This window comes from Balaenoptera acutorostrata, chromosome 18 (genome assembly GCF_949987535.1).
Source record: "Balaenoptera acutorostrata chromosome 18, mBalAcu1.1, whole genome shotgun sequence".
Classification (NCBI taxonomy): domain Eukaryota; kingdom Metazoa; phylum Chordata; class Mammalia; order Artiodactyla; family Balaenopteridae; genus Balaenoptera; species Balaenoptera acutorostrata.
In genome coordinates, this window is record NC_080081.1 from 34,728,472 (window position 1) to 34,754,711 (window position 26,240).

The 26,240-nt window shown below is 33.3% G+C and overlaps 1 protein-coding gene across 1 annotated transcript in view; it reads left to right on the forward strand.

The window, feature by feature from the left end:
• Positions 1-26,240, forward strand: part of DACH1 (dachshund family transcription factor 1) — a 411,296-nt gene that overhangs the window by 263,353 nt on the left and 121,703 nt on the right. Inside the window, exon 4 of the mRNA XM_007186196.2 lies at positions 16,062-16,234. Within this exon, the coding sequence (XP_007186258.2) occupies positions 16,062-16,234 (173 nt within the window). The remainder of the gene's footprint in view (positions 1-16,061; positions 16,235-26,240) is intronic.

Below are 26,240 nucleotides of genomic sequence, written 5' to 3' on the forward strand. Positions count from 1 at the left end.
TGAAACAGGATATTGAAAATAAAGTCCATTGGCCAACTCAGGTCTTTTTACATGATGATGTCAGCAACTATGTTGCATGATAAAGCTGCAATATTTTCATGACAAAGAAAATTTCATATCCACATCTTTAATAAATGAAGAAGAAAAAAGTGTCCTTACTCAATTCATATAGTCCCATCAGAACCTTTGTAGCTTCTCTCAAACTGTAAATATTGAGAGTAAGATCAGAATGAAAGTGGTGTTGCATCAAAATTAATCGCTGAAGTTATTACATTGTCACATGTATCCCGTGTTCGGGCTTTTCACACAAAGCTTTGAAGAGCCCTACAGGACCAACCAAATGTAATTGATACAGAATCATTGCTTCACAACAGCTGCAGTAACAAGGTGCTGCAGCTTTTACTTTAATCTACCTTTCTTTCTGAGAGTTTATTATGTTTTTGAATTTATTCTTTTGTAGATCTGGGAGCTATCTTTTTTTATGGAAATTAATCTTTTTAGAAGATTTGTACTCTCTTTTTCAAACACTAATACATTCATTCAAGTATCCTATTATTCAGATCCAGCTGGCTTTTATCTGGTGATATTTACTTCAAAAAGCCAAGCTAAATGGTATCATAGATTAATTCTCAGGGCACAGGAAAGCTTTTTTAGAGAAAAACATGATTTGGTAATTACTTGAAATACCATAATAAAAATCACAGAAAATGTCAAAAATGTATTGTATAATCCTTCATAACAGTAAACTTCCAAAAGTTGTTTCATTGAAAATGTGGTATTCTGAGTCCATCATAATTTTCATTTCAGTCAAACATAACTGGAAAGTTTGCTTGGGGTTCTAATAAACTCTATGATGAATTTTAGGTTTATATTGTTTGCTCACACAAAGCAGTGAAACTTCAAAAGGGACATTATCCACTGCTATCTCTTACATAAATCAAACTGGAAATAAGACACGTTTTACAATTCAATTTAAGATCCCACTGAGACAATAATGTTGCAAGCTGTGCATTTTGCAAAGTAATATAGTAATGTCTAGTTTGCATTTTTGAAAAACCAGATTAATCACACTTTATTGAATACGTTAGAGCAAACCTAAAATTCATCTATTATTAAAAACTTGTGCAACAAACACAAACTATATTTTATACATAAAGGACAAACTCATTTATTCATTAGGATAAAACACTTGGAGTTTGCATTTTGTAACCATGAAAGAAATGACATTTGCTATGGGGGCTGTTTTGAATTTTTAAAAGCAGTCTATGCAGAGTAAGCTGCTTGAAAATGTATTTTAGCACGTTTACCTGGTCTTAAAGCATCCAGATAAATATAGAATTTAACTTGAAAATTTTGGAGTAAGAAAACAAAAATCATTAAAGTAAATGATATGAGCTATAGAGACATCTTCTACAAATAAAAATCATATTGTGTTTTATTTTACATGTTAGCAACGTAAAGTAATATGATCATTTTATGGATTTGATAAGAAAAATAAAATCCTCCTCAGGCAAAATGAAGGATTATCATGCTCTGTGATATTATCAAGCTAAGGAAAATAAGTACTTTTTGCATGTATATATTTGGATGTACAATTTTAATAAGACATTCTATATAGTATTGGAAATCAAAATGTTTATGGCATCATTTAGAAATTATTACCTACATAATATATATTGTTATTTTTGAGGTCAGTATTGAGGAATTCTAGTGAACATAAGAATTGTGAATAGTGAAGAAAAGTGAATAGCAAGAATAGTGGCTAAGGCTGGGATGTATGTTTACTGGTGCATATTTTTCAATGTCAGGATAGTAAACACTGTTTTGCTCTCTACGGATGTGTATAATATTCTATATAATAACAGTTATTGAAGGTGCTACAGAATAGTAATATATATTCTGCACAGAATAGAAGTAGCAATATATTAAAACACATTCCCAGGTTAAATTTTTCAATAAAATATTAAAGTCAAACTTGTTATATTTCAGAAACCTTATTATTAAATCATGAATTTGGGGGGGAATATTTCCTTTTTATGTTCTCCCGTTGTGTCACTCAGAGCATGCCCCCAACTTGCTTTCCTAAGAATTCTACATAACCCATATTCACTGGTAAGCTGTTAGCTCCTATTAAGAAAGAGTAAATTATACCTTTTATGTGAAGACTTCCGAACAAGATACACATAGTGTTCCTTTTATTGGGGAAAATCTCCAGAGTGCATATATAAAAGGAATTAGTTTCCAAGCCACTGGATTCAGATATGGGGAAGAGTATGCAGTATATCCTCACTCGATATAATTGTTTTGTCATGTCTGCCTCTGGAAACCAATTTGTTCTTCCGTCATCATCTTAGAAAACTCTAATGATAAAGAACACAATATTTTTTTTCTATTTTATCAATTTTCCAGTGGCACGAAATATGAGAATCAGGATTCTTGCCCTGGTCATATCAATGTTGATATGGTGGATGACAGAACTTGGGATGATTATTCCTGATGATGAGTTCCTTTTCCTCCTTCTGACTATCTGATACATCACGTTAATCATATCTTTCCCCTGCCTAAGATGATGATCAAACTCATCATCCTGACATCTGAAAACTTTCATTCTCATCTCCCTACCCTACCTAATTCTTTCTGACTCCTGATGCTTTCCTAATATGTACTTTCTCCTCCAGTCAGTTGAGCTACCCACCTGCCATCCAGATCCACCGTTCATGTTTATCTTTGCTTCATTGCACAGCCCAGGCAATTCTCTCACGTAGGTGTGCTCTGTGTGGTACAGTGGGAAGGATTTAGGACCACGGGTCAGGCAAATAAGTGTGATAGAGTCCAGCTCTTCACCTGAAGACTTATGCGACCTCAAGCATTTCATTTTATCATCCTGAACCTCAGTTTCTTCTGCTGTAAAAGGAGAGGATGGTGCTTGATGGTGTTATCTTCTCAGCAAATGCTTCCCAATGTACCCTCCTAACATACATGCTTACACGTACACACATACGTCGTGTATATGCAAAAATTCTTTCATCCCTATATGACAGGTGTTTCATTTAGTGTGTCATGTCACTTTATTTATTTGCTTATTATTTTTTCTACCCACCTCCCGATGAGACTATAAACTCCCTGAGGACATAGATTTTTATCTGCTTTCTTCACTGCTATATTCCCATTGCTTGCAACATTGCCTGGCATGTAGTAGGTGTTTGATATATGTTAAAAGAACAAAAGAATGAATGACTTTTGTGTCTATTTTGTACTATAACATTCTATGATTCAAATATATACAGAAAAATAAATTGTATGTAAATTGTATGTTGTGCAGTGATGTTTAAATATAATTTTTTATTCCTTGGCCTGCATACCATAATATTCTTGGCATTTAGTTCTCTTTTTATGATTATATATTGATATTTTAAAAATTATTTATCTTCTATTTATATTTTTTCTATTTGCTATGACTGCATCATAATCTTAATAGTCTGTGGTTTCTTCCCCTTTCTTTCTAAGATTTTCAATATGCAGTATTAACTTGAATCTTTGGGTGAACAAGAACATGAAATCTTATTCAGGGCCAGAATTTAAACACATGTTAATATGAACCTGAGTAAATGCACATCATGGAGTGATTTTCAAAACTTATTTTCACAGTCAGTAGAGATTTGACACATTTAAAATTAAGCCTCTATTCTTAAATTCTTAACACTTAAAAAATTTATTAGATTTAAAATAGATAACAATATACTGATATAAATATTTCAAAAAATCCCGCATAGTACTGACACACATAAACCATTAAAAACAAATCACTTTAAAATTTTTGTTTATAGCTGTGTCCATACGATAATTATAATTTTGTGAAAATAGTTCAAATATATGATAAGGTGCAAAACATATTCCAGATGCTTCTTTGTGAAAAGTAGCTAGTTATAGGAAACCCTTAGAACAAAATTTCAAAAAAGAAGTTCTTGAGTAGTTAATTTGTTTTGAAAAATTGTTTAGCCTATTAACTGAAGTCTTAAATAGTTTTTTTAATATATTATTTTAATTAAGAGCAACACTTAGCAAGGTGTATTTGCCCAGGTGTTAGGCCAGGTACATCTAAACGAGACCATCTGTGACTGTGGACGATGGTCCTAACGTTCCGTGTGAATGATGTGAGAGAATGTACATGATAGAACAGAACAGACTAGAAGTAGAAATGGTGCCTATTTTAATTTTGGAGGAGATATTGAAATTATTTAAGACAAGTTTTTGTGATCACAAGGGAAACTAACAGATCAGTATAAGTTTTTATTACAGAGTATTTTTGCAATTAGATAGTTATTTATTTTTCAATAATTAAGGACCCTCTTAGAAGATAATTATTTTTAATAGGTAGAATTCTTTTTACGCTGAAAATATTTAAAATACAATGACTTTATTATAGATAAAGATAATTTGGATAGATGTTACTTTTGTAAGTTCAAGATTTTTGAAAGTTTTAGTTATTTAAGTACTTGAGAAAAGATGGCAATTTCATCATTCATCATTTATTTTTCAATAAAGCATGTGTCTTTTTAATATTGATGCTGAGAAAAATTGTTGAAGAAAAGAAATATAATGAATATGACTGATTTATCCAAATATCAGTCACCCTGTGTGGGCGGGTTTTTTTTTAATTAACATAAAACCTGTGTTTAGCACTTAATTCTGACAACTGAATCATTGGTTCATTAGGTTGTTCGAATCATTAAGTTGGTTGTATTCTCTCATATTTTTCATTGGTGACATGATGGTTATAACAATTGCACTAGATAATTTTTGAAATAAGAAATGAATAGGACTTCCCTGGTGGCACAGTGGTTAAGAATCTGCCTGGCCAGTGCAGGGGACACGGGTTCGAGCCCTGGTCCGGGAAGATCCCACATGCCGCGGAGCAACTAAGCCCGTGTGCCACAACGACTGAGCTTGCGTGCCACGACTACTGAAGCCCGTGCGCCTAAGCCCGTGCTCTGCAACAAGAGAAGCCACCTCAATGAGAAGACCATGCACCATCACAAGGAGTAGCCCCCGCTCTCCTCAACTAGAGAAAAGCCTGCGTGCAGCAGCAAAGACCCAATGCAGCCAAAAATAAATAAATTAATTAATTTTTTAAAAATGAATAAAGATGTTTAAGTTTTACTTTATATTGACCTAAGAGTGTTGATATTGTCAGAAAGTCAATCCTCATTTCAAAACAGTTTCTAAGTATTTCTCTTCTTCTAATTCACATTGTCATACCAATCTAAAAAAGCGTATTGTATCCATTTATTCTTGGGATAAAGATGAATGCTTTTATATTTAATTCCTGAATTGGAATTAAATTAGAAATAAATTTGTCCATATTACTACTCATCTTTCAAAGTATTTTTTTTTCATCGCCAGCAACTGAAATTTTAGTGGTCATTTTGACCTTGAAAATCTCCTGCTGCGTCTGCCCATGAAAAACTGATGAAAAGTGCTTTGAATAGTATGTCTTCACTATGTATAATAGAAGCTATGGAAAGAATGATTTGGTTTTGTATAAACAGTAGCTTTCAACACGCCTGACATCTGCATGTAATCTACCACTAGGATATAATATTATTTCTATGGTCCTTCAAATCTGCTGAGTTCTTTGTGATATGTAGTCCCTTGATTTAAAGCTGCATCTCTCCATAGTGTTCTTAAGGGGGACCTTGTAATTACTGGATATTACAATTATTTGTCATACTATAAGTTGGACTAATGGCACCTTTTCAAACTGTGCTTAGTTGTGTCTATTTGGTTTTTTGTCTCTGTTTAGGCTATCTGCCTAAGTCGTAGTTAGGATTGTTAAATCTTTAAATCCAATGATAATGTTTTACATTTCTTCACTCAGTATTAATTGAGGACCCAACATCTGTCAGGCATTCATGTTGACTATTTTATTTAAAAGAATATTATAGCTTACCAGTAAGTGGGGAGAGTTGAAATTATAAAAATGCATTGACACCCATTAGTGTTAAGAATTTACTGTGGGAGTCATATACCAAATTGTGCTTTTTCCTGCTCAGCTCCCTAGGCTTTATTTTTAAGTCATCCAGCTTGGCTTGTTTGGACCTTATTCTGTGGCTTTCAGTAGCAATATACTTTTAGTAGAAATACCTTTATACTTTCTATACCCTCTTCAAGCATCATGGCTTAATCTCCCACTTACAAATCAAAGACATCCAAATCTTCCTCACTGGGCATCTGCTTTCCTTCCAAATTTCAATGCCATATTTCCAGTGCTTGTTGTACATCTCATTTGAGTGCTTCTGAACTATCTCATATTCAACAAGTCCAGAATCAAATGGATTTTTATTCATAATGAAACCTGATCTTCCTCATAAAGGTGATTAAAAGCTGGTATTGTGAGTTCAGAATTCCAAGATCTAAATCCCAGGGCAAGTTTAATCAACTTTAATAATACTAATGTGGATCTATCTCAGAGGTTCTAAAGATTCATTGTGATAGTGCACATAAAAGCTGAACATAATGAGTGACACCTTGAAAGCAGATGATACATATTAGATATCATCATCATCATCACCATCTTCATTGCATCATTAATAATATCACCGTATCCCCAATGGCTAACTAGATACTGAAGTTATCTCTCACATTTTACTCTTTTCATCTCCATTTGTATCCAAATGATTACCACATTCTAAGAAGTTTATTTCTAAAATGTTAGACATATTTCCTATTCTTCATCTTCTCTATTTTTATTCCAAAGGATAAGATTATGTGCATATATGCTATATCTGTCTATCTCTCTTTTCTGTTATAAGCTGGTCAAGAACAAAGGCTATAGCTTATCATTTTTGAATGCCACACTGAAGTTTATCACATGTGAATGTAAGAATTGGTGTGGGTTTGCAACTCTCGACTCAAAAACTGACAGGGTTAGTCCTACTTTGTTCTATGCTGAGGATACAGTGACGAGCAAAAGAGGCATAAGCCTGATCTTTTGGTGCTTACATTAAGAAAAGAAATGTTGGGTCTTTTACTTAATAACAATGGGAAACAACTGAAGTCCTCTAAGCAGGGGAGTGACAATGTAAGATTTGTACTTAAAAGTAATGATGGTCCTTGAATATGATTACAACAGAAGATAGAGAAACAAAGTAGAGATAAATCACATTGATGAAATCAACAGGAATTGGACAGTGAAAGAGGAGGAGATAAAGATGATTCCTAGGTTTGTGGCTTATACAACTATCTGGTGATGTCATTCTTTGAGGCTAACCAGGTTTGGGGAGAAGATAATTTAACACTTAGATCCATGCATATGAGAGATATCAAAAGAATTCCATGAGCCTGCTATCCTACCTATAAGAGTTTTATGCTTTTTAGAAAATTAAATAGCAATTTTGGCTCAAGTGAGAAGATTTTTCAATTTCAACATAAATAATTTGAAATTGAAAATATTATATGAAACACTGGAAGTTAAAACTGATTTCAACTGACCATGAGCAACACTTACACATGAACATAAAATTGCTAATATTGTATACCATGGCTTTGAGTACTCTAGTAACAGTATAGAAAGTATATTAACTTGAAATTTTATTTGATGTAATTGTAACTCTATAGGGAAATTACAATATCTTTAGAGTGGAGAATTTCTAGTTCATTTGTTTGCCTAATGGAAAAATAATTTGATGAGTTAAAATGGGAAGAGGTAGAAATTCATTGACATTGACTATGAGAAAGGTTAAAAGATGCAGTTAAATTAACATGGATACGTTATTCCAAACTGCTTTATTCTGAAGAACTTTATGCATATATTTTAGATTGGAAAGCTTAACTATGTTCCTAGTATTGTTGTTTCTACACTGTCCGTAATAGCATTATACTTTAGCTGTAGAAATTAACCTATCTGTTGCAATATCTTAATTTCCACTGAATAGAAACATTTGACTCTTGCTTAGAGTCATGTATATCAACAAGACACCCAAATATTTAGTCAATACAATTAATGTAGCTACTATTTCTTTCCTATACTGAGTTCTATGTAACTATTTACCAGTCTGAGTCTGCATTTGTTTGTTTTGCTTTGTTTTGTTTGGGGGATCTATTTTACCTCGTTAACACTTAGAACATAGTGCTAATGAGTCCAAAGAAAACAACAACATCAACAAGCAAAGTGTTTCTGATATAATTATCATTGTCTTCTCCACATTAAGTATTTAACCTTTTATCTTTATAGTAATGGCCTTCTTTCTTTTATTTTAAGTTGCATCAAAACTTTCTGGAATTTGGTATGAAATAAGGGAAAATATATAAAGTACTGTATTCTTTATATAATAATTTAGTCTAATAACTTTCATGAGTTCAAAATCAAGGTTATTTAAATGGAAACCATTGTCTATTTTTAGTTTCCTAATGCTGTTCCAGTTTGCCATGATTCCTCAAAGATTCTCAGTGTAATTGTTTTTTAATAATATCTGCCTGTTTTTCAAGTATCCATTTATGTATCCCATCTGACATTAATGACTTGAAATTCAGCTCTGATTTTACAATTTGCTTCTTATTCTTGCAAGTTAGTCATTAGCCATGGTAAATAATATTCAAGCAAAATTTTAAAAATAAACAGTTCTGATTTCCAGTATTTTGTGTGCCACTTTGTGCAACAGCTTAACTTATGCTACTTTCAACAACACTATGGAGTATGTAAGGCAATAGAAGTATCTCAACTTGATGAAATTTAGGTAATATCATAGTTCTGCTGAGTCCAAGGACACTGATAGCACCAGTATTATATTATCACCATTACATATAAAATAAAATGTTTCAAAACAGTTCTGCATTCAAAAGAAAACAACACAGGTAAAATAGAAACCTCCTTGTATGGCAAGAGTTTTAGATTTCTAGTTAACAAATATGTAACACTCAGAGTTAGGTTTAGTTAATGACAGATAACTAAAGAAAATGCCTATTTCTGGGAAAGTAACATGTTTTCCTAAATGACTCATATTTATTGGCAGTGGGATAGTTAGAATTCATAACAATATTATTCTTTCTCTCTAAGAAAAAATAGCACTTCCAAATCAAACAGGATATGTGTGCAAATATAAATTTTAGACTCTGGAAATGGCCTGCTCTGTGGACATTATTATGCAATACCAATTAGGAGGTGTTTGTGCTGTTTTCTTTGCTAAACCACTGTACTTAAACTGGAACATTTTAAATTGTTCCCCAATTAATAGTACGCTTTACAGATTGCTTCTTCCTCATTTTAAAATAAAGCAATTTGATAAAGTTGAACCAAAACACCGGAAGATTTCAGTGTTTCTACTTGCTAAACTAGATCACTGAGCTCAGATCATTATCCAGAAAAAGATTTAAAAGATTACATTATAGTAATTCGTGAAAGGACTGTTTCTCCTATTTATGCAAAATACTAGTATTACTGCTGACGCTTCCTATCTCGTTTTTTATTAGGGTGAAGTTTATCCTCTAAAAGACAATAGCTTGTTTATTCTCACCTACCGCTGAAGTAACAGCTGAACATCTGTAGCGTCTGAGACTAGTATTTACTTTTCCTTAGCAGTCTTGATTCCGTTGTTAAGATGGCATTGACATCCTTCTAAGTGGTCTCCAATGGTATGGAGTAAATGCCCGCTCTTGCCATCATTTTCATTGTAAACGAATCTTGACAATGTCAGGTTCCCGTCACAGTCTATCAGTGTCACTCACTAAGCTGTGGTGTGACCGTTAGTCCCTTTGAGATTTGCCTCCTTTATCAGGGTCAGCCTGTGGGAAAATCTGAACAAATAGTTACATATCAACTAGGTATAAAAGATAATAACATTTAAATATACTTTTACTATTTTAATGCATGGTGGTTTAAAGGCATTTCTTTTCTACAGATCACTTTAACTTTGTGTTTGATTACTTTACATGCACTCTGTCCAAAATTCATTAAAAAATATACAGTGGCCTTCTCTTTTGGAACCTATTATTTATTAGCTATGTTTAGGATTCAGTAATAAATGTAATTATTTGGGCTAGGATTTTAATCAGTACCACTGATATACCTACCCATAGTTTTTTTTTTTAATTAAAGAGAAACAGTAATAATATCCTTACCCAAAGCAGTTTTCACTTCCTTTCCTACATAAACACTGTGTTCCAAAAAATGATCTTCTTTCTTTTATTAATGATTATCTCCACATTTAATCATTCTTTATTTTTTTTATTCATGTAATCTTTTTTCTTTGAACTTCTGTCTCAATTGATAAAGTTTCAGTTGATTTGTGAAATAACATTGCAAATGTTGAGCATTCATATTTCTTTCCCTTTCTTTCATTTTTTTATAAGAATCAGTTACTAAAATTCTACTTATAATATAGTTATATTTGTTGTTGGTTCTACTGAATATGCTATGTAACAAGATATTGAATAGAAATTTTCCTGTGGTTCCACACAAAAACAAAAGGGACCAAGTACTCCTCAATTTAAAAAAGTAAATACCAATCAGTACTTATTAATAGCAGCTGAACCAGAGTTGCTATCTTAACTATCACTCCAGACTCCACAGACGTCCTCTTCCTCCATTTATAAGAGGGGAAGACCAACACAGGAGAGGAGATTCGGAGAAAACATTGTAGTGAAAAGACAGCACCTAATGGAGGGAACTGTGGCTTAGTGATTCCTTTTTGAGAGTCCTTCCTCACCACCAAGTGCAGGGAGAGGAGTTTCAAGAGAATTACTCAAGGATTACAGATGCCTCCACCTCATTTCATAGCTGGATGTCTGCTTTGGTGTGAACTGCTGATCTGCTTTCTGTACGTGTTTGAGCAAGGGGAGAAAGAATTGAGGAGAGGTGACAGAATAGAGAGAGTGGACATCATCAGAACAAAAGGACCCACACCAGGAGAAGGACCTTAGTTTCAAGAGACCATGGCAGTTTGGGGAGCTTAGAAGAGCAGGAAGCTGCAGGAGATTTCCATTGTCAGGGACTTGTGCAGTTAGGAGGTTCCCCTGGAAGACCCCCTTAAATGATCAGACATTACTTGGCAGGGAATACTTGGCATTTAGGCACCTGCCACCTGGGAGATGTCAAGGCCAATAGGCATAGCCATAGAAGCAACAGTGGACTTGAGCAGGAACTGGTTGGATGGGAGACCTTCACCTTCCTACCCAAGAGAATAGATGGATGAAAAGCTGTCCAAGCCCCTCTGTCTTCCAGCTACCTAGGCCCTAGGGCTGGCAAGTGCTGATGGGGATGAGGACGCAGAGAGTGGTGTTAACTGGAGTGGATTTTCTTATACTCAAAATCTGCTCAAGGTTATTAAAGGGCAGAAGAGGGAGCCTTAACAGAGCATATTTGAAGGCAGTAATTAGAGGAAAAAATAAACTAGTTTATATTTGTTATCCATCAGTTCTGTTTGGCAATCTGGTTACCTTTAAAGTAGGGATGGCTTCAAAATTTAAGGGTTTCTCCCCAAAGTAGTCTATTTCTCTGTTTATAACCTGATCCATCATAAAATATGTATCATAAAATACCATAAAAATATAAAATGGAAGGATACAAAATATAGTCTGAGCTCAGAAAAAAGACTAAGATAGTCCACCAAACTATTTACTTTTTCAGAACCTACGACTATGTTTTAAAGTTGGAGGTGCAGAGCGTGAAAGCAGGGAACGTCCCATACCTGTTCCTTATGAATCAGAATTTCAGTTACACTGAACATTAAAATCACCTTGCTTGTCCCTGAGAAATACACATCTTTTACAGGAAAGGAAACCTAAACACACACAATCACTTTTTGTATATAAGTTCCATATATTTGCATATATAATTAAAGATATATTCTTACTCTCGGTATAATTAGGCAGAGTAAATAAACTGTTTCAGGTTATATAAATGCATAATTAATAGGTTTTAGCTAGAGACAAAACTGGTAATCAGGTGTTAATTTCAATTTTTCCTCTTGCGTTCATGTGCCCACTTATATCTGGTTGCTGTAAGATGGTACATTTGTTAATTCTCACTCCACCAAAATCACACCATTGCATGAGGAGCTGGCCTTCCTGATGCTTGTGGTTACACTACTTAACTTCATCATATAACAGCTGCCTGTGTGTTCTGCCATCAGTCAGAGCGCAGATTTATTTCCACCTGTGTAAGCAGGTGTCTAGCCTGAGATTGTTCCCATGCTTCTCCACAGTATGTGTTTAGGACTATGTGTGGGAGATTCTCTCTCCCTTTAATCCTTCCCTCCAACACATTGAAATATGGATATAGTGTCTAGATAATCAAACAGCTGGATGCGCTGAATCTTTTCATGAGCTCATGACCAATTTCCTTGGTTCAAAACCATTTTATATATTTATCAAATGTCTGAGTTTTTGCATACATGTCTCTACCCCCTATTATAGAATATGTTCTTTGAGGATACTAGGGCAAGATCAAGTTTGTCTTTTTATTCCATTGTAAAGTCAAAGAAATGGTAGGATTCTACAAGAATGGAAGAAGAGAAAAGAATCAGTTCTTTTCTGTTTCTTTTCTGTAACTCTCCTTACCAACTGTTAGAACTTTTCTTATATGCGAAATCTGCTGTCTCCTGTAAGTTTTCATGCAGTCATAATAATAAGCTTTAATCTTAAAGGTGTATATGTGTATGCATGTTTGTGTGTAGGCTCACACATAGATACTGCTTATATCAAATATATTGGCTTAAACCAAAGCACTTGAAATTATACATTTAATAACTATGGGCATGTCTTGTTCTGAAGTGGCCTATTTTCAATTCTTATTTATTCATGCTAATAGAGGAGAAGGATGTTATAAATTATGCAAAAATCACTTATAGCTGACTTGGTTATATATTGTATATTTTTCATTAGACTTAGTTTCTTAATTGTTTGCTCTATTTATTACCCAAATGAGCTAACATCATGAGTATTTAACAAATGATGATTGGCAGAGATGGCTAGGAGCATTTTATGTAGTGAGAAAATCCAATCTAGTGTTATAAACTTGCTATGGAAAATTCATATATGGATGATTGATATTTACCCTTACACAAGGGACTGATATCCTGTGATCCAAAAGAGATGTGGAAATAGGTAGTATTTTGTATATAATCTGTTACCAGAATGATTTAATCAGAATTTTAACTTTATATTTTACACTTTGATAATGTGAAAAAATAGAATTATAAGTGCTTCTCTATTGATACAAGAGTGAAATTGAAGTATATTGGGAAAATGGCTTTTCCCATTTATTAACTGATAATCTAGATGTAAATAAAAGAAATTGGCTCAATTGAACAGAGAAACAAAAGTAGATAATAGGTATAAGCAGAACTCAAATTCAATCCAAAATAATGAATGTGAATATTTTTCCCTCCTCCATATATTAGTTAATATTAGTTAATCTCAAAAATGCAATCTACTATGAAAATGTAATCCTTGGATAAATGAAATATAAAGAGAAAATTATCTATTATTTATAAATTTCCAATGCAGTTCCCATATTCAGTAACATTTATTCCAAAGTGTTATTTCTATATCCAAATAGTTGGTGATTATGCTTTAACTCTTGTTTTAAATGATAACATAAAAAGTAAATATGTAACGAAGAATTTTGCATATACTTTGATAAAGACAATATAAAGTGAAAGCGTTTAAAACGTTTTGTCACTGAGTGCTTTCTTGACATAATATGTTCAAAAAATTTATGTACTTCAGCTTTTGCATGTTTGACTAGGACCTTGGTATAAAGCGTCAAAAAAGTCATGAGTAGAGAAATAAGCTGTATAAGTTTGTGAATATAGAAGTGAACTTTTATATCATAGTGTAGGAGCAAGCTGGAGAGATTGCTTTTATGTGAGTCATTTATGTATGAAGCTATAAACTTTTTAGCCAAAGCTGTCCTGGTTTCTTGTAAAATAATAAAGATATCCATTTAATTGATTCTTTTCATTGTTTAATAAAATTGCTTTGTCTGATTGCTGAAGAATTTGAATTGAGTTTTCATTACCCACTTCTGAACAATTTACTCTAAGATCCAGACAGTATTGAGCTAATGAGTTTGAATTTATATTGAACCTTAACTGTCTTCCTGAAGTAAATGGAAAAAAAATCATGGCAGCAACTAAGTATTCTTCATTAAAAATTATGTCTTAGAGATTTTACAATGAGGCTCTTAATAGAGCTAAAGCATTTAAATTGGAGTTTTACCAACTTTGCTGTTTCTAAGTGTATTATATGGAAACATGGTTTCTTTTCCTTTTTTAAGAAATGAAAACTCATAAACTGACAGGGATATTACAGAAACTTTCTTTCAAGTGGGTAGTTTGTATATTCAACAGATTCAGTTAAACAATAAATTAATGGTAAAATAATTTAATCTGAGAACATGCTTAAATTGAAATGATATATAAAAACCTTCCAAGGAGTACCCTATTAAGGTGTTTCAAGATCTATTTAATCTGAGACGTGGCCATGATATTGAAATACATGCCCTTGAAGGTACTGTTCTGACTTTGGCACCTGTATTGCCACAGTCATAAACTTAAGTTTCTCTGCAGTTGAAAACAAGAGATATATTTATTGATTCACACACATTTAATTTATTGCTTTGATATTATTATCTTTTGTAAATGATCTTTGTGTTCCCTGGACCATGTCTAACCAAGTTGGGCATTTAATGATTCTATGTTTAGGATTTTCTGTGGAATTAAATTAGGAACTTTAACTCTGAAGGGTGACTGGGATTCTATTATACAAGGATAACTTTGGGTTCTATAACTATCAGTGTGCTTCAGTTCCAAGAAGTAATTAATTCTCTAGGTATATAATAGAATTCATTTTATATTAAGTTGGTTAGTCAAACAGGAGTAGTCTCCACAAATAGGCTACCTGTTGTAAAAATGTTTTTTTTTTTTCAGAAAATTTGAGACTGTATTTAAGAAATAGAAAAACAAAAAGAAAATATGGTTTAGGGGAAATTTACTTACTTGAGCTTATTTCCCAAGAAATCACTTAGCCAATCTCCAAATGTGATTTTTTTTTCACATCTTTATTGGAGTATAATTGCTTTACAATGGTGTGTTAGTTTCTGCTTTATAACAAAGTGAATCAGCTATACGTATACATAGATGCCCATATCCCCTCCCTCTTGAGCCGTCCCTCCCACCCTCCCTATCCCACCCCTCTAGGTGGTCACAAAGCACCGAGCTGATCTCCCTGTGCTGTGCATCTGCTTCCCACTAGCTATCTATTTTACACTTGGTAGTGTATATATGTCAATGCCACTGTCTCACTTCGTCCCAGCTTCCCCTTCCCCCTCCCCGTGTCCTCAAGTCCATTCTCTACGTCTGATATGCTTTTTAAAACCTCATTTCCAATTATTCAGTAGAAGATTTGGAATAATATTGTATCCAAATAATTGATATTCATTCCCCACAGGCAGCAGTGAAGGTTCTTGGGAAAAGGAAACACTGTACTCTTCCCCACCCCGGGGATCTCAGGCTTCTGTTACCCGCCCCCGCACACCTAGCGCACTTAACCTTCCCGTCAGCCATCCTCGCCACCATCTTCAGCAGAGCCACCTTCTGCCAAATGGTACGATGGCATTTTTGAGCACTAAAAATGATAGTTGCCAAGAATAAAAAAATCTAATGATCGGATAGTAAAATATAGGACATAGTAGATAGGTACACTACATTTAGACAGCTAAACATGATAGAGAAAACCATAGTATTTTAAACAAGAATTAGACTGATCAGAAGAATAATGTAGCAAAGAACTGACTGTTTGTATTAAACATAAATGAAGAGTGGTGAGTGATAGAACATGGCACCAAACTGGTTAGCTTTAAGCCTAATTTCCCTGAGTGATAAGTGGGCACTGTTGCATACAAAGGGGACAAATATTTTTCCTTTGACTCTCATTATCAGAACATTTTAAAATGCTTCAACTTTCAAAGATTTATGTCCTTAACCATTTTAATTAATGAGATATACCATGTTTCATTGTTTTACTTGAATAGAGAAATGATGATATATGTGTATTTTTTACAGGACTGGAACTGCCTTTTATGATGATGCCCCACCCTCTAATTCCTGTCAGCCTACCTCCAGCATCTGTCACCATGGCAATGAGCCAGATGAACCACCTCAGCACCATTGCCAATATGGCGGCAGCAGCACAAGTTCAGAGTCCCCCATCCAGAGTTGAGACATCTGTTATTAAGGTAATTGTTTAATTACGTGGTTGATTTGCCTTAAGCCAAAATCATCTTAAGCCACCATCACTCAATCCATTTTTCTTACTCCACAAGTAGTTCTAACTCTACAAAACTAAGTGATAGTAAATAGATTATGAGAAAAAAAAGTCACTTATAGTAATTAGAACCAGGGGTACAATATTTAGGCAGGCTAGGCTAACTTGAAGTTCTCTATTATATCTACTAAGGGAGAGATGAACATAGGATTTTAAATGATATACTTCAAATTGTGTGTATGTGCTTATATGTACAGTTGTGTTTGTGTTCGTGGGTATGTGGGTATGTGTGTGTGGTGTTATGAGCCATAAGGTGTGGAAAATAGTATCTGATTTGTTTTCAGAAGACCAGAAGGGTTAAATTATGGTTCTGCCACTTAACTAGCTGTGTCACCTTGGGCATGTAACTAAATCTTTCTGATTATTTCTACACCTAAAAAAATGTGTAATACAGTGTGGGTGTAAAAACTAAATGAAATAATAAAATTGAAATTTTTTGTAAATTCAAAAATACACAGTAAGTACAAGATAACATTATTGTTATACAGGTATCACATATGTGTATATATACACACTTCTCTGGCTCTCTCTGTATATGTGTGTGTGGGAGGGTATGTGTATACTTCTAAATATGCGTGTGTATACTTTTTCATTCATATTATTTTATAATGTATATTTAAATCAAAGTACTTTATTTATGTATTTATTATTGGAGTATAGTTGCTTCACAATGCTGTGTTAGTTTCCACAGCACAACAAAGTGAACCAGCTACACGTATACATATATCCCCTCCCTCTTGGACCTCCCTCCCACTCATCTAGGTCATCACAGAGCACCGAGCTGAGCTCCTTGTGCTATACATCAGGTTCCCACTAGCCATCCATTTTACACATGGTAGTGTATATTTGTCAATCCCAGTTTCCCAATTCATCCCACCCTCTCCTTACCCCTCTGTGTCCACCCATCCATCCTCTACGTCTGCGTCTCTATTCCTGCCCTGCGAATAGGTTCATCCGTACCATTCGCATTGTCAGAATAGATTATTAATTTTTAAACTAAGTAAAAGATACCTCATGCTGCATTATCCATATTTGACATAATTATTATCTTGTTTTTCTGGATATAATACATGTGAGTTTAGGGGAGTCTCTGGAGCATGTTTCATATAAAAGGCCTTGTTACAATTCTTATTCATTGCTGGTGGTAATGCAAAATGGTATGGCCATATTAGTAGACAGTTTGGTGGTTTCTAATGAAACGAAACATACTCTTACCATACAATCATATGATTTTTATCAAAAGGAGTTGAAAATTTAGGTCTATACAAAAATTTGCCCATGGGTATTTATAGCAGCTGTTTTCATAATTGCCAAAACTTGGAAGCAACCAAGATGCCTTGCAGGAGGTGATTGGATAAAAAAATTGTGTACCTCCGTGTGTGATGACTTTGTTGTTTGCCATTTGTGACAATGTGGATGGACCTGGAGGGTATTATACTTAGTGAAATAAGTCAGACAGAAAAAGACAAATACTGTATGTTTTCACTTATATGTGGAATCTAAAAAGTAAAAGAAATGAACAAATAGAACAGAAACAGATTCACAGATACAGAGAACAAACTAGTGGTTACCAGAAGGGAGAGGGTTTGGAGGGAGGGGCAAAATAGATGAAGGGGATTAGAGGTACTGAACTACTAGGTATAAAATAAGTAGGCTACAAGAATGTAATGTACAGCACAGAAAATATAGTCAATATTTTGTCATAACTTTGTATGGAAAGTAATCTATAAAAATATCGAATTACTATGTTGTATGCCTGAAACTAATATTGTAAGTCAGCTATACTTCCAAAAACTGAATTAGCATTTGTTAAGTGAGTGAGCCATGGTTCAACAACAGACCACAAGAAAAAATGAAATAGAGAAGTTTATTACTCACAGGTCATGGAGGAAGTACTTGGCATGCCTCAAGGGACCAGACAGGGGTGTCAAGGCAGAGTGCAGACAGAGACAACAAGGCAGGACCCGAGGCAAATGGCTTTATTAGGATCCATGGGTGGGGTACTTCAGGATTTCCAGGCTGGGGCTGGATTGGCCAATTCAAACCAAAAGAGTAGGGTTTTGGTAAGCCTCCCAGGGGTCTTATCTAAGAAGACTGTTGATCACAAGGGCTTTTGGGGATTCATACCAGGGACTTACATTTGCTCATGACTCTGGCTGCTGTCTAGAGCATGCACTTGCATGAAGGGGGCTAGTGTCAGTTTAACTGTAGGCCACGTGGTCAAACAAAATGGATGCTGAAGCAGCAATACCACAGAGTAGCTTAGCTGAATTCTCACCACCATACAATGGAATATTATTCAGAGCTAAAAAGAAATGAGCTATCAAGCCATGAAAAGGTATGGAGGAAACGCAAATGCCTACTGCTAAGTTAAAGAAGCTAGTTTGAAAAGGCTACACACTGTATTTTTTCAAGTGTAAGACACTTTGGAAAAGGCAAAACTATGGAGATCCTAAAAAGATCAGTGGTTGCTAGTGGGTGGGAACAGAGGATGAACAGATGGAGAACAGGGGGTTTTTAGGGCAATGAAAATACTCTGTATGGTATTATTGTGATGCATTCAAATCATTATACATTTTGTAAAGACCCTGTCATTACTTATATAGAAAGTTGAATAATATGCAAATGGGAATATTTCATATAATAGTACTCTATAAACAAAGATGTGTACTTGCTCCTTAAATAATTTTTGGAAGTATCCTTACCAGAGGAAAATAACAAGAAATATCACAGGAGGCCAAGATCAACTACCAAAAAATTATTTCATGAGAGAATGCCACTGAATGCTACATTGTCATCAGTGAAGGAACCGATTTGTTAATCAAGGTATCGATTCAATTTATGATCATTTTTGATAATAGTTATTACTGAGAATTCAACATTCTCATTGTCTCACTCATTCGAAGCAGTGTTTAGTAAACTCACATGATACATATTAATTAAACATAATTTAGGGGAAATTTTTATTTTCCCCAAAGAAAATGGTTGACTCTTATGTCACGTTAAAGAGTATGGGGCCCAAGTGGGTAATTAGAATAGAGCCTACAAGTTTGTTTGCCTGAAAAGATTCTAAGTATGAAGGCCAATTAAAAGTGAAATGTTAAATACCAAAGAAGATTTACCCCCATTGGAAGAAATGATAAAACCAGAGAAAATAGGTTTTGAGGGATCGTCCATATGCGGGAATGTGCTATTTACATTTTTTGACAGTAATGACAAGAAATAAAATTAAAGCTCAACCCAAATGAGAATAGCAAAAAGAATTTGTAGGACAGAAGAAAAGCAAAACCATAGCTTTCAGAGTCACAAGCTTAAAAAATTTTTTTGTTATCTATTTCTACGAACTAAAGGAACTCCAATGATTTTCTTATAAACCTATTTATGAAAATGTACCTACCAGTTCAAGCAGTAGAGCAGGGTCTGCAAGCTGCTGAACTTGGGTAAAACCTACGCTGCTGTCAGTTTTTGTATGGACCGTGAATTAAGAATGATTTTACATTTTTAACTGGTTGGAAAAAAAATCAAAAGAAGAATAATCTTTCATGACACATGAAAATTATATGGAATTCAAATTTTAGTGCCCATAAATAAATTTTTTTGGAACTTAGCCACACTCTAATTTACATAATGTCTATGGCTACTTTCAAATACAAAGGCAGTGTTGAATAAAATATTTGCTAGCTGGCTCTTTACAGAAAAAAATTGCTGATCCTTGAGTTCTGATGAACTCAAACCCATGTGAATCTTAGGCTGTGGTTAATGGAAGCAGCACAAACTAAACTCTCAAACACCATAGAGCCATAGGATTTGGCATTGAAAGGAAAAGAAATTAAAAGCATTGAGGAAAAGAAAATTATATAGGTGAGGACAGTACCACTATGACATTGTTATTTGCTTTAAATGCAAGCCTCCATGACAGAGTCGGCTAAAGTACTGAATTTAGATTTTCTCTGGTTGATTGTCTTGGACTACTGTAAATATTTTAGTAAGACAACTTTGAGGAGGGAGGAAAAGGACATATACTGTTTACACAATAATAATTCTACCTTAAATCCCTAATAGCTAAATGTCTAAGATTATATTAAATCATTAGACATTCTGTATTAGTCTATTATGTATCAGTGAAACCCATATACTTTTACTGTTTAATATTCATAGAACATGAAGAGTCATAGGCTTGCGATGTTAGATGTTTTGTAATCCAGCTCCCTCCATGGTGGAGAAATCATTCCTGCATCCTCTCTACCCATTTTTATATATCTATTTTATAGAAGGCCTATTCTATTTTCACCAAATTTAAGAGTGATGAAGGTATTCATTGATCAAATTAAAATTTTCATCTCAATAGCTTCTACTTTAACTTTATTTTCTTGGAAAAATGTCTACTAATTCTTCTGTGGTCTAACCATTTAAATATTTAAGTCCTCTGCTACAGTACCTGTGGTGTTTCTTTTTTCCAGACCAAATATTCTCATTTTTTCTGACAATTTTTCATCAAGCCTCTTGGTTGACCTTCCTTGTCTTAAATAAGCCCCGTCCTCACTACCCCTCTCCTGCATATAACTCTAGAAGTGAACCCACCAGTGAAGAGACCAGAACTAACATAAACCTCAGTTTGGACAATAGTTTATAAATTTAGTCATAGTTCATAACTATTTTTGCTAGTTGAATGTGTGACTCGGTAAATCTCATGCATTTTTGACATGAAATTCTACTAAGCCAATTCTTTATCTTTTACTTGTATTAGGGATTTGCATTTATCCATATTAATTTTTTTTTATTTTCCAGTCTATTGATTTAGGCTCCTTAGAGATTCTTGAGTGTTAATACTCCAAACTATCATATTAGCTATTTATACCATCTTTGTATCATTTCCAAATTGTAAAAGGATGTATTACTTTATATTACCTTAAATCACTGAGGAAAATAAACAGTATAAATCAAGAGATCAATTCCTCTTGTCATTAGAGATTTCCTAATAGGCTGAAATGTTCTACTAATTGATTCTCTTTGGGAATCATTCATCAAGTAACCCCAAATCCCCCTGAATGAATCAATATTTTTCTCACTTTTATTTAATAAATTCACAATGATATCATAAGGATTTTTAAAAAATGGTTCTTTCTGAAATAAAAAGAAAATTAAAAAGAAGAAAGGCAACATATTTTAATGGTTTAAAACATGGATTCTGGAGGAAGACTTCCTGGGTTTATATTCCAGCTCTGCCATCTCCTAGTCTTATGACCTTGTAAAAGTCACTTAATATCCCTGCCTTTGTTTCCTTTTCCGTACAATGGGGATTATATCATTACTACCTCATCAGGTTGTCATAATGAGTAAATTAGTACTTATAAAATCATTAGAAGTCTTTCTACAGTGACATTATCTTCATCATATCATTGGTTTATTTTCCCCCCAAGTATTCACAATCATCTGTTTAAAAATAAGTTCTAGAATTTTATAGGGAATCTGTGTCAGGCTTTTGAAATATAGTTGCAATTATATAGTAAGACCTCTCTCTCTGTCTCTCACTCTCTTTTGTGTGTTCAACCCTTTTCACCTAACAAAAGTAGTGTATTTTGCTTTTGGTGGGTTTGCTAGTTCAGTAGTATATAAAGCAGACTTTTAAATGCATTTTTTTTCCAGATTTCACTTTTCTTTAGTGATAATATGGAATTGTTTTTGAGAAATTTGGCAACATCCAAATTATTCTACATTACTGAATAATCTTTCCTCACATGCCACATTACAGCGTTTTTCTGAGAACAGGGAATATGATTTAAATTTGTTAATTTTCTCTGCCAATCTGCTGTTTTGTGTGTGTGTGTGTGTGTGTGAGAGAGAGAGAGAGAGAGAGAAATAGAGATTGTTTATGACATTCTCATTTAAAGAATTAAACATTGAAAAAAAATTTTAAATACAATGTATACATTTTCCATTCTCTAATACTTTTTTTTCAAAACAGGTCCCTAAAACACTATATCAATCAGTAAATAGGACTTTACTTGCGTGAAGTTCAAAATGTTTAAAGATTATAAAAACTAGAACCAGAGTAACCGGATTCTTGAAGTAGGTTAAAAAATCTTACAGCAATGTCATTTACCTCATGTTTGCTTTGGGGTACAGAATAGTTTATCTTGGGAAAACCATAAATAACTCTAGATGTGTGCATCACTTTTAAACATTTTTTTTTTTTTTTGCAAAAAAACGATTTCATCTAAATTTTACTTGGATTTAGAGAAACAGTTAAGTCTGCTCTCAATGTTTATTTGGGTATTGATATTAAATATGAAAAGAGAATGCTAACAAGAAAAAGGAAGTATTAAAACACAACTACCACTAAGGATGCCATACATCAGTGTATTGAAATATAAGACATATTTAGATCCATGAGTTTATAATAATAATAAATATAATATAATTCTCCTTTGGAGAATTTTAGGGAATTGATTCTTTTAAAGGACAAATAAGGGTTTAAATAAGGGTAAAAGGGTGGAATCAAGCATTTTTCCTGCCTTTCCCATACAGACTGTCCCTCAGGATAACACAATAATGCACGAGAGAAACTTTCTGTTCATAGAAATCTTCTTGCAAATAAATGAGTATGGAATGATATATTTCGAATTCATCAAATTGCAAGTCCTAATGAGGTGGTGAATCTGGGCTATGATTATCAGTGGTGGCTGGCATCATAAAATGCCACCAAGAAGACATTATGCACTTCCAGTGAAAGCATACACCACCATCTATGAAGTACTCTTGCCCCCAGGTCAACTTGAATCAAGCATCCAGATGCACTTATGCCAGAAATTCAGAGGGCAGAGGAACACAGAGACAAATTAGACCCATCAAGGAACTGTAAAGAGTTCATGGAGGTGGTGGCCACTTAGAACATACACAGTGCCTTAACTAGATAAAAAGTTGGCTTTAAACATTTGGCATGAACAGAGTGATGCCAACTGATGGCAATGCTGGCCAAATCAGAACTTACATTTCTTCCTTGCTCTCCTCCCTCTATTCTACCTACTTGACTATAGAAAAGGAGGGACTTCTCTTTTAATTAAGATAATAGTATTTATTATTACATAAGCCTGAGGTATGACTTCTGAGTCAAGACTGCCTTTTGTTGCTCAAAGTAACTGTAGGAGTTTATATTACCAAATAAGAATCTGGAAAGTTACTAGACTGCCTGAATTTTCATACAGATGTGGGAAAAATATAATTCCCTACCAACACTGAACAAGTTTGAAGAGACAGTAGGAGAATAAAATGAGGTTGTTTATGATTACACTCATGGGTCTTACCACTTCCCCATTTAGCAAAATTGAGCATTTCTTGACTATCATCATCAAAACAAATAAAAAGAGCTATGTAAATATCCCTTGAAGCCTCAATTTAGAACTCTGAGCTAAGGAGTTTTGATGGCGGCTACCAGATCTTCTACCAGATGCAAGTATATTAGGTTTGTTTATGTCTTCCAGAAGTACTTTTTAACATTTTCCTGAACCCAGAATCCCAATCCTATTATTTATCCTTTCTGTTCATTTTTCCAGAATGAGAGAATATGGATGTCACAATCTGTGTATGATTCTGGATTTCACTAACAGTATTTACTAGCTGATGATATATGCTCCATGAGGGAAAGGAGTTTTGTCAGTTTTGTTTACTTACATGTAACCAGAGCCTAGAACATTGGCATATATTAAGTGTTTAGTAAATATTCTCTGAACGAATGAATTGAAGTCTGAGTTGTGTTAAAGCTCAGGAGTTTAGGTTTTATAAAGTGCTAGTCAACTTCAATTTCGTAAGGTAAAAGTTGTATTAAGATAAATTTAGCATTAGAATATCTTCTCCCCACTTCTATAACATACTCAATAAGGGAATTGCTAACTGATAAAGAGATGAAAATGAAGATAATTAAAGAGAGCAATATAAAGTAAAGCTAAATGAAATAACCCACTTAGAGAAATGAGTTGTGATTATTTAATCTTACTCTAAGAAAATATTTTAAGTTGATAAAATATAATGCATTTTGCGGTGGAGATGAGGCAGCAGACACAATGCATTTTTTAATGTTTAGTTAATCACGTGTGTAATACTGAACATTTTATACGTTTTATTTAATTTATTTTTTTATTGAAGTACAGTTGATTTACAATGTTGTGTTAGCTTCGGTTGTACAGCAAAGTGATTCAGCTATATATGTATATATGTATATATTCAGCTATATATATGTGTATATATTCTTTTTCAGATTCTTTTTCCTTATAGGTTATTACAAAATATTGAGTATGGTTCCCTGTGCTATATACTAGGTCCTTGTTGGTTATCTATTTTATATATAGTAGTGTGTATATGTTAATCCCAAACTCCTTTTTATTTTAGAATTTTAGAATTCATTGTTTTAAATTCCACCTTTGATTCTGAATTGTGGTAGAGACCAATACTTCTTGTTCTACCCAGAGGCAATAAATGCAGCTTTTCCTTTATTGTTATTCTGATACCATTAGTTTATTAGTATGACCTTTTTTTTTTTCAGTGAGAGTGTATTCCTCTTACATTTTCATTTATTATTGTGGCTAGTTTTATAAAGATGGAACACTGCAAAAGATTGTGTTTTATTGATTGGTGGAGTTATGATGCAGGACTATAAAGCAGTGTGTTGAAGTATTAAATTAAATATTCTTCCTCTTTGTCCTACTTCAGGGCCATCTTGGAGGTTAAAGGGTCTCACACAAATGAAATGATAAATCCAGTTTACATAGTTTCCCTATAGACATTGAACTGCTTCTTTCTTATTATGTCTGAATAAAACTCATTATCTATTTTGTTTCAGTAATAATTATGAGATTCTCTCCTAAGCAATTCTTTACTGTCTCCATTATTCTACATCTTATAGCATACTCTGGAAAGGCAAGCATATAAATATGATAAAAGAATTAAGCTGTTGAAATAAATTAATTTATTGTGCAACAATGTATTCAAATCTTACTTGCTCAATGGATTTTACTTTAATGAAATTCTTCAAAGAACAATACATCATGTTCCAAAGATTGAAATTATACATTAAGTGAAATGACTGAATATGTTGTGTCTCAGTTTATAGAAAGTTTCAATTGAATACTTAAGCTTTTAAAGCATAAAAATTTGCATAAATTAAAATATTTCTTTAAGTAAAAGTATTAAATATTGTCTGTATCCTTTGTTCTTAGACAAAAAATATAATTAAAGTAAAAATAAGCTAAAGCTAAAATAAATACTACAATTTCACCTATGTTTCCTAAGCCTTAAATTATGATTTAAGATTTTAATCTAGCTTATTCTTGACTTAGTTTATTATGTGACCTTTAGAGTGTTATGAATGTATAAGTGAAAAAGTGAATAATGCATGAATGAAAAGAATCATCAAGGAAAACTTTTACAGTTAAATAAAATTGACTAATGAAGAAATTGTTATACTTATGTGGAAAATAAATAAATAATTGTTCAATGGCACAGTCATTGTTACTAGAGTTTTGTGCATTAAATATTTATGTATTTTATGAGTTAAATATCTCAGGAAAAAAATCAGTTTTTCATGCTTTCCATTAGTGCCACTGAGAAATCTATTATGACAGGAAACTCAGACTTGCAAAATGATTTTAGAGGGATTGATTTATTTCAAGATTGCACTTTACCTCTATTTGGCTAAACACATGCCACTGAAAATATGATCACTTACATAATTATTAAGAGGAATATTAAAATGTATTGATGTATAAACATTGAGTGAACTTTTGGAGAAAATAGAATGGCTAATTTAGAAAATTTTATTTATATAAAAATATAATAATGTTGTTTCCTAAATATATACCATGTGTTTCTGCATAATCCAAGTGTTAAGAGTTAGATGTATTAGGAATTAGCTTTAAAGCTTA